The sequence below is a fragment of the Macrobrachium rosenbergii genome, chromosome 59 (genome assembly GCF_040412425.1).
Source record: "Macrobrachium rosenbergii isolate ZJJX-2024 chromosome 59, ASM4041242v1, whole genome shotgun sequence".
Classification (NCBI taxonomy): Eukaryota; Metazoa; Arthropoda; class Malacostraca; order Decapoda; family Palaemonidae; genus Macrobrachium; species Macrobrachium rosenbergii.
The window spans coordinates 25,252,114-25,262,113 of record NC_089799.1 but is presented as its reverse complement, the minus strand read 5'-3'; the positions used below and the strand labels follow the sequence as shown (position 1 = coordinate 25,262,113).

General features: G+C 45.6%; 2 protein-coding genes across 2 annotated transcripts; both read right to left on the bottom strand.

Annotated features, from left to right (window-relative positions):
- Positions 1-2,133: 2,133 nt before the first annotated feature.
- On the bottom strand, positions 2,134-3,015 carry LOC136837640 (suprabasin-like). The gene has a single exon (XM_067102517.1). It carries the CDS (start codon positions 3,013-3,015, stop codon positions 2,134-2,136), a length of 882 nt encoding a protein of 293 aa, XP_066958618.1.
- A 1,291-nt stretch (positions 3,016-4,306) lies between these two features.
- Positions 4,307-7,561, bottom strand: LOC136837639 (suprabasin-like). The gene is made up of 2 exons (XM_067102516.1): positions 6,278-7,561; positions 4,307-6,223 (listed from the first exon to the last, which is right to left on the bottom strand). The coding sequence occupies exons 1-2, from the start codon at positions 7,559-7,561 to the stop codon at positions 4,307-4,309; spliced, it is 3,201 nt and encodes a 1,066-aa protein (XP_066958617.1).
- Between the last annotated feature and the right edge of the window lie 2,439 nt (positions 7,562-10,000).

The window sequence follows — 10,000 nt, the reverse complement described above, 5'->3', positions numbered from 1 at the left end:
GTCTTTGACATTACCGTATCATCATTTCTGACGTAATAGAAAAAGTTTTTTGGTTTTACACCAGTGCGATGCTCGTGTTAGGTAAATATAATTGCGTTAACAGGACTGGTGGTAAATATTTGCACAAATGATGACTATTCAAATACAAAATCATGGTAGGACACGTATGGGGAGATTCTATATTGTACTAGTTAGAAAGCAACTAAAGAAAGGTATTGTTTTTTGTTATGCAAATTTTGGCCGAATCATATCTCTTGATGAAAACTAACAGAGCCGAGGAGTCATCTTTCTGTAATCTTTAGACCGAGGTGACTAGCGACACCGTTCAAGCACGTGGGCAAAAGTTCAGAAAATATTCAAACTCCAATATTTTGTGGATAATTAGTTTTACACACACTAACCCTAGGAAATACTTCAGTGAAATAGAAGACAATTAGATTGTCATTATGTTTACTTGAAGAAACATCTTCATTTGGCTTTAGTTGTTAAAGACTGCGATTAGTGAGAGTACTTATCAACATTATTTAAAATAATAAGCATATATTCATGTTGTGTTCTTTAGACGCTCATTACTGATAAGTTCCATATCACCACGCAAAGATCTTTACTATATTATGAGTTGACTTTTGCTTTACTATTTGTATATTTCAATTCTATAAAGGGGGCTTTTCTCTGCAACAACCCAAACAATCTCTGGTTGATTATGCCGCCGTCAAAACCCGACTCACGCAAGGTTGAAGGAAAAGTATATGCAAAACTAGTGCCATTTCAAATTATTTATTTAAAGTCAGCAAACATACATCTTCATGGAAGTGAAGGACTAATGAGGGAGGCACCATTAAGAAGTATGCGTAGAGGGTGGAAATCGAACAGAAGAATTATAATATCGGTATCAACCTGTGCAGAAACCTGTCAAGACTGACGACTGGATGACTCAGTATTTAGGAGCACGTGCATTGGAAGTTCATTCGTTGCGCGGAAGAAAGTCATTCCAAGAAGTGGTGTGTTTAGCCTGTTGTATAAGGAGAACGTGCATGTGTCTACGTTGTTAGCCTAATTAATTATCCAGCGGCAAGAAGGAAGATGGACAGAACTTAATTAACTATATTCAGAGAGCGGTAGGGGGTGTATGCCTAACACTGTGATAATGCAGCGTAATGAAAATAATTAGGGGCAATATAAATTTATAGTTATGCGCCTCAGCTGTAATACGTTGAAAGGGAGTCGCCAAAAATAGTAAGTCTAATTACATTCTTTCATTATGTTATTAAGCTAAGGAAGTTGGCCCTTTAGTCGATAAGGAATAGAATACTGGTTTATTTGATAACACTGGGTAAAAAATATGAAGAGTTTTCAACAGATTATTCTATGTAATAAAATATAATTTTACATAGACACAAAGATTTATTAACGTTATAGTTACGTTAGGTTAAATGTTATCATCTTCATGCATGTCTTCAAGTTGAGATGTATATATGTAATTCATATTAAACAAAGCATCAGTAGAAAAGAGACATCATTGAAAATGTATTTATTCAGATAATTTTTTGTTACATGCACCCCGCATTAAAAATAAATCCTCGAGGTCAGTGAATCTTTATGATGGAAAGAAATCCATAATATTGTTTCAGAGGTATAGCAAATTCCTGAACCGTGTGAAAATATAAAAAATCTTCAAAAACACGAAAACCTCATGAATTACTTGTATATTTCATTTGTTAGTAGAGGAATTTGTTTTTGTTTTTTCTGAATATATATTATATATATATATATATATATATATATATATATATATATATATATATATATATATATATATATATATATATATATATATATATATATTATATATATCATCCTACATTACACAACCATTAAATTTTTTTCTAGAATTATTATTAAAGTTACTAATTAGAGCTAGGAGGTCATGGCTTGATTAATATAGTTTTAAACTGATAAAGCAAGTTTCATAACCATGTTATACAAAGAGAAAGAAAATATCAACTTCTTGACAAGATAAAGTATAAAGATCAATGTTTACCCATATTTAATAGAATAGTATATGATGAATCAACAGGAAATTCACCATATCCAATGCAGTGAAAGCATGTACTATTTTGCATTGGTTACTAATTATTTTCCTTGGTGGAGACGATGATTAAAATGAGTACCAGAGAAGTGCCCATGGTGCGTACGTTGTCCAGTACTGTGAGAATGATCAGCTTTTGGCTGTGGGTCAGCAGCTCTCTTTCCATGGTGGTGACCGTGACTGAAGGCTTCTGGCTGTGGGACAGCAGCTCTCTTTCCATGGTGGTGACTGAAGACTTCTAGTTGTGGGTCAGCAGCTCTCTTTCCATGGTGGTGACTGAAGGCTTCTGGCTGTGGGTTGGCAGCTCTCTTTCCATGGTGGTGACTGAAGACTTCTGGTTGTGGGTCAGCAGCTCTCTTTCCATGGTGGTGACTGAAGGCTTCTGGCTGTGGGTTGGCAGCTCTCTTTCCATGGTGGTGACTGAAGACTTCTGGTTGTGGGTCAGCAGCTCTCTTTCCATGGTGGTGACTGAAGGCTTCTGGCTGTGGGTCAGCAGCTCTCTTTCCATGGTGGTGACTGAAGACTTCTGGTTGTGGGTCAGCAGCTCTCTTTCCATGGTGGTGACTGAAGGCTTCAGGCTGTGGGGCAGCAGCTCTCTTTCCATGGTGGTGACCGTGACTCAGGGCTTCAGGCTGTGGGTCAGCAGCTCTCTTTCCATGGTGGTGACCGTGACTGAAGGCTTCTGGCTGTGGGTCAGCAGCTCTCTTTCCATGGTGGTGACCGTGACTCAGGGCTTCAGGCTGTGTGTCAGCAGCTCTCTTTCCATGGTGGTGACCTTGGCTGAAGGCTTCTGGCTGTGGGTGAGCAGCTCTCTTTCCATGGTGATGACTGTGACTGAAGGCTTCTGGATGTGGGTCGGCAGCTCTCTTTCCATGGTGGTGACTGTGACTGAAGGCTTCTGGCTGTGGGTTGGCAGCTCTTTCCATGGTGGTGTGACTGAAGGCTTCTGGCTGTGGGTCAGCAGCTCTCTTTCCATGGTGGTGACCCATGACTCAGGGCTTCTGGCTGTGGGTGAGCAGCTCTCTTTCCATGGTGGTGACCATGACTCAAGGCTTCTGGCTGTGGGTGAGCAGCTCTCTTTCCATGGTGGTGACCATGACTGTGGGGCTCTTTCTGGCTGTTGGTTGGCAGCTCTCTTTCCATGGTGGTGACCGTGACTGAAGGCTTCTGGCTGTGGGTCAGCAGCTCTCTTTCCATGGTGGTTACCATGACTCAGGGCTTCTGGCTGTGGCTCGGCAGCTCTCTTTCCATGGTGGTGACTGCGACTGAAGGCTTCTGGCTTTGGGTCGGCAGCTCTCTTTCCATGGTGGTGACCGTGACTGAAGGCTTCTGGCTGTGGGTCAGCAGTTCTCTTTCCATGGTGGTGACCGTGACTCAGGGCTTCTGGCTGTGGCTCGACAGCTCTCTTTCCATGGTGGTGACCATGACTGAAGGCTTCTGGCTGTGGGTCAGCAGCTCTCTTTCCATGGTGGTGACCATGACTGAAGGCTTCTGGCTGTGGGTCAGCAGCTCTCTTTCCATGGTGGTGACTCCATGGTGGTGACTGAAGGCTTCTGGCTGTGGGTCAACAGCTCTCTTTCCATGGTGGTGACCGTGACTGAAGGCTTCTGGCTGTGGGTCAGCAGCTCTCTTTCCATGGTGATGACCGTGACTGAAGGCTTCTGGCTGTGGGTCTATGGTGGGGCAGCAGCTCTCTTTCCATGGTGGTGACCTTGGCTGAAGGCTTCTGGCTGTGGGTGAGCAGCTCTCTTTCCATGGTGGTGACCTTGGCTGAAGGCTTCTGGCTGTGGGTGAGCAGCTCTCTTTCCATGGTGGTGACCGTGACTGAAGGCTTCTGGCTGTGGGTCAACAGCTCTCTTTCCATGGTGATGACCATGACTGAAGGCTTCTGGCTGTGGGTCAGCAGCTCTCTTTCCATGGTGATGACCGTGACTGAAGGTTTCTGGCTGTGGGTCGGCAGCTCTCTTTCCATGGTGGTGACCGTGACTGAAGGCTTCTGGCTGTGGGTGAGCAGCTCTCTTTCCATGGTGGTGACCATGACTCAGGGCTTCTGGCTGTGGGTCAGCAGCTCTCTTTCCATGGTGGTGACCATGACTCAGGGCTTCTGGCTGTGGGTTGGCAGCTCTCTTTCCATGGTGGTGACCATGACTCAGGGCTTCTGGCTGTGGGTCGGCAGCTCTCTTTCCATGGTGGTGACCGTGCCTTTTAGGGCTGGACTCAGGCTTCTGGCTGTGGGTCAGCAGCTCTCTTTTTTGGCTGTGGGTGGCTGTGGGCAGCTCTCTTTCCATGGTGGTGGCCGTGACTCAGGTCTTCTGGCTGTGGGTCAGCAGTTCTCTTCCCATGGTGGTGGCCGTGACTCAGGGCTTCTGGCCGTGGGTCGGCAGCTCTCTTTCCATGGTGGTGTCCATGGCTCAAGGCTTCTGGCTGTGGGTCAGCAGCTCTCTTTCCATTGTGGTGACTGTGCCTTAGGGCTTCTGGCTGTGGGACGGCAGCTCTCTTTCCATGGTGGTGACCGTGACTGAAGGCTTCTGGCTGTGGGTCAGCAGCTCTCTTTCCATGGTGGTGTCCATTGCTCAAGGCTTCTGGCTGTGGGTCAGCAGCTCTCTTTCCATGGTGGTGACCGTGCCTTAGGGCTTCTGGCTGTGGGACGGCAGCTCTCTTTCCATGGTGGTGACCGTGACTGAAGGCTTCTGGCTTTGGGTCAGCAGCTCTCTTTCTATGGTGGTGACCATGACTGAAGGCTTCTGGCTTTGGGTCGGCAGTTCTCTTTCCATGGTGGTGACCGTGACTGAAGGCTTCTGGCTGTGGGTCAGCAGCTCTCTTTCCATGGTGGTGACCGTGACTCAGGGCTTCTGGCTTTGGGTCGGCAGTTCTCTTTCCATGGTGGTGACCGTGACTGAAGGCTTCTGGCTGTGGGTCAGCAGCTCTCTTTCCATGGTGGTGACCGTGACTCAGTGCTTCTGGCTGTGGGTCGGCAGCTCTCTTTCCATGGTGGTGACTGTGACTCAGGGCTTGTGGCTGTGGGTCGGCAGCTCTCTTTCCATGGTGGTGACCGTGACTGAAGGCTTCTGGCTGTGGGTCAGCAGCTCTCTTTCCATGGTGGTGACCGTGACTGAAGGCTTCTGGCTGTGGGTCGGCAGCTCTCTTTCCATGGTGGTGACCGTGACTGAAGGCTTCTGGCTGTGGGTCAGCAGCTCTCTTTCCATGGTGGTGACCGTGGCTGAAGGCTTCTGGCTGTGGGTCAGCAGCTCTCTTTCCATGGTGGTGATTGAAGGCTTCTGGCTGTGGGACAGCAGCTCTCTTTCCATGGTGGTGACTGAAGACTTCTGGTTGTGGGTCAGCAGCTCTCTTTCCATGGTGGTGACCGTGACTGAAGGCTTCTGGCTGTGGGTCAGCAGCTCTCTTTCCATGGTGGTGATGGTGACTGAAGGCTTCTGGCTGTGGGTCAGCAGCTCTCTTTCCATGTTGGTGACTGAAGACTTCTGGTTGTGGGTCAGCAGCTCTCTTTCCATGGTGGTGACTGAAGGCTTCTGGCTGTGGGACAGCAGCTCTCTTTCCATGATGGTGACTGAAGACTTCTGGTTGTGGGTCAGCAGCTCTCTTTCCATGGTGGTGACTGAAGGCTTCTGGCTGCGGGGCAGCAGATCTCTTTCCATGGTGGTGACCGTGACTCAGGGCTTCAGGCTGTGGGTCAGCAGCTCTCTTTCCATGGTGGTGACCGTGACTCAGGGCTTCAGGCTGTGGGTCAGCAGCTCTCTTTCCATGGTGGTGACCGTGACTCAGGGCTTCTGGCTGTGGGTCAGCAGCTCTCTTTCCATGGTGGTGACCGTGACTCAGGGCTTCAGGCTGTGGGTCAGCAGCTCTCTTTCCATGGTGGTGACCGTGACTCAGGGCTTCTGGCTGTGGGTCAGCAGCTCTCTTTCCATGGTGGTGACCGTGACTCAGGGCTTCTGGCTGTGGGTCAGCAGCTCTCTTTCCATGGTGGTGACCGTGACTCAGGGCTTCAGGCTGTGGGTCAGCAGCTCTCTTTCCATGGTGGTGACCGTGACTGAAGGCTTCTGGCTGTGGGTCAGCAGCTCTCTTTCCATGGTGGTGACCGTGACTCAGGGCTTCAGGCTGTGGGTCAGCAGCTCTCTTTCCATGGTGGTGACTGACCGTGACTCAGGGCTTCAGGCATGGTGGGTCAGCAGTTCTCTTTCCATGGTGGTGACCGTGACTCAGGGCTTCTGGCTGTGGGTGAGCAGCTCTCTTTCCATGGTGGTGACCGTGACTGAAGGCTTCTGGTTGTGGGTCAGCAGCTCTCTTTCCATGGTGGTGACCGTGACTGAAGGCTTCTGGCTGTGGGTCAGCAGCTCTCTTTCCATGGTGGTGACCGTGATTGAAGGCTTCTGGCTGTGGGTCAGCAGCTCTCTTTCCATGGTGGTGACCGTGATTGAAGGCTTCTGGCTGTGGGTCAGCAGCAGCAGCTCTCTTTCCATGGTGGTGACCGTGATTCAGGGCTTCTGGCTGTGGGTCAGCAGCTCTCTTTCCATGGTGGTGACCGTGATTGAAGGCTTCTGGCTGTGGGTCAGCAGCTCTCTTTCCATGGTGGTGACCGTGATTGAAGGCTTCTGGCTGTGGGTCAGCAGCTCTCTTTCCATGGTGGTGACCCAAGGCTTCTGGCTGTGGGTCAGCAGCTCTCTTTCCATGGTGGTGACCGTGATTGAAGGCTTCTGGCTGTGGGTCAGCAGCTCTTTCATGGTGGTTTCCATGGTGGTGACCGTGACTGAAGGCTTCTGGCTTTGGGTCGGCAGCTCTCTTTCCATGGTGGTGACCGTGACTGAAGAAGTGATGGCTAGGAAAGTGTCCTAGGTGTGTGCCATGGTCAGTGCTGTGTGAATGATCGGCCTCCGGCTGTGGGTCAGCAGCTCTCTTTCCATGGTGGTGACCGTTACTGAAGGCTTCTGGCTGTGGGTGAGCAGCTCTCTTTCCATGGTGGTGACTGTGACTGATGGCTTCTGGCTGTGGGTCAGTAGCTCTCTTTCCATGGTGGTGACCGTGACTGAAGGCTTCTGGCTGTGGGTCAGCAGCTCTCTTTCCATGGTGGTGACCGTGACTGAAGGCTTCTGGCTGTGGGTCAGCAGCTCTCTCTTCCATGGTGGTGACCGTGACTGAAGGCTTCTGGCTGTGGGTCAGCAGCTCTCTTTCCATGGTGGTGACCGTGACTGAAGGCTTCTGGCTGTGGGTCAGCAGCTCTCTTTCCATGGTGGTGACCGTGACTGAAGGCTTCTGGCTGTGGGTCAGCAGCTCTCTTTCCATGGTGGTGACCGTGACTGAAGGCTTCTGGCTGTGGGTCAGCAGCTCTCTTTCCATGGTGGTGACCATGACTGAAGGCTTCTGGCTGTGGCCCAGCAGCCCTCTTTCCGTGGTGGTGACCGTGACTGAAGGCTTCTGGCTGTGGGTCAGCAGCTCTCTTTCCATGGTGGTGACCATGACTGAATGAGTGATGGCCAGAGAAGTGTCCTAGGTGTGTGCTATGGCCAGTGCTGTGGGAATGATCAGCTTCGGGCTGTGGGTTAGCAGCTCTCTTTCCATGGTGATGTTTCTGCCCATATATGAATGGCTGATAATGCTGCTGGCCATGTGAGTGACTTCGTTGTTGTACGAGTATATGGCTATCTTCCTTGTGACTTGGCTCTGCTTCTCGCTTTTCAGTTCCAGTTGCCCATGCCGCAGCTAAGAAAAACAGAATTACCTGGAAATGTGAAAATATCTCTGATGTAGTAGACGAAACTCTGAAAAATTACTTTTGTTTATTTGTTAGACTTATATTCTTTTGATTGTTGATTTCCCCAATAATCATATTAACTGCAATTTTTTATGTTGTTAGACGATATTAACCCATTGACATTTATAATTAAAAGTGAGAATGTTCGTAGTACTGAAAAATTGCTGTAATGTTTAAAATGAAAAACATTTAGTGTTTTTCTTAATTTAAAAATCTTAAACATTCCCCCTTCATGTACCCTTTCATATCTCTTTACAGAAGGCTTATGGCTACGCATAAAATAACAACTGCAAAGGTATCAACAGACAGAAATGAAGAAGAACTTGTCAAAGCAGCCAGACAACAACCAGAATAAGAACTAAATGAAAACGGTAAGTAAATTAATCACGAAATTCAGCATATCCTATTCTCATTTATGGTTGAGTAATCATGGGATTCACGTTTTTGTTATACAGCCGAGTTGTTTTACACTGAATTATACTTGATGGTGAATATTTTCATTTTGTAAATTGTACAGATATTCTGACCAAAGGACTACATACTAAAGAAGCAGCTCTCTGGTTTAATGCGAATTACGTGGATAGATTAATTTTTATGAAATTTGAAACAGAAAGAAAGAAACCTGAAAAGAAATGACCACAAAAGGCTAAATTGACGTCAGTTTTTATTTTTAATAAAAACTTTCTAGTTGATATATATACATTATATACTTGTGTGTGTGTGCGCATGTGTGAACGTGTATTGTGTATGTATGTATGTGTGTACATTTGGGGGCCGGATAGACAGAGAGATCCTTACACAATATCTGGATACGAATATGGCACAAGTGCACCTGTATTTTCAGTTACTATGGGAAATCGGAAACAGCTTTTTCCATTGGAAAAGTCAATTGAAAACATGATGAATAGAGAAAATTAATAATTTTTCCAGAAAAGACGAAGAATTTGTGAAAACATACAGATAGATTTTTTCTAATCTCTCCCTCTAGATCGATTAAAAATGACGCTAAGATTCTTGATTTCAATACAAAAACTGTTCACTGAATAAAATACAAACCAGGTTCCTCATCCCCATCCTTGGATGCTGTCAGCTGGCGGAGCTGAATCAGACTGTATCAGACATCCCTTCGCTCTTCATTTTATAGCCAACCTTTGTCTAGCTAATCTCCCTTTGTCATTGTGACATTGGGCCCGAAATGTTACGGAAGCCATTAAGGTTATGATTGATACCATTCTCTCTGTCAAAACGGGAGCCGTTGCGGACCGCAAGAATAGTAGTAAAACCGAGAGCTGAAACTTCGCTTGGGCATTTTGATCTTCCGTGTGTCAGGCAGTCAGATTTTGAAAAACAGAATGAGTGAGAGCGCAGGTAACTCATCTTGTAGAATCCGATACAGCTTCAGAACAACTATGTAAATAATCTCAGTTTTTTTTACTAAACATTAGTGCCTTTCGTAACAAAAATGCAATGTGTAGGTAAGCAAAAACTAGTTTTTAATGTTCCAGTAGAAATGACTTATGTCTGATATTGATAAGTTCATGATTAGTTAAGTCTATAATTATGCCAAGTGGGATGATTGTAACCTGTTTATGGTTCCGTGTTGTACGGTATTATGAGAACTGCTTCTAAGAGGAATCAAATCTGTTTAGCTGGTAAGGCTGTAGCCCTTATTGTACAAGAATTTTACGTTAATACGTCATGAGTATTCTTAGAAAATATATATATAATATATATATATATATATATATATATATATATATATATATTATATATATATATATATATATATATATATATATATATATATATATATATATATATATATATATATATATATATATATATATATCACATTACCGTAATTTATATACAAACATTAAGCCACAAATGTCGTTTAACGTCCAGTTCGCCCTGCCTCGGAAATAATATATGTATATATATTATATATATATATATATATATATATATATATATATATATATATATATATATATATATATATATATATATATATATGTAAACCGAAGGGAATTATAGTTGATAAGAAGTTTCGTCGTCTCATGGGCTCGAACCACCGAACACGAGAACTCATGGTGGAGGTGGATTGGTACTGACAATAATTACCAACACCAGCGTTCGACGGG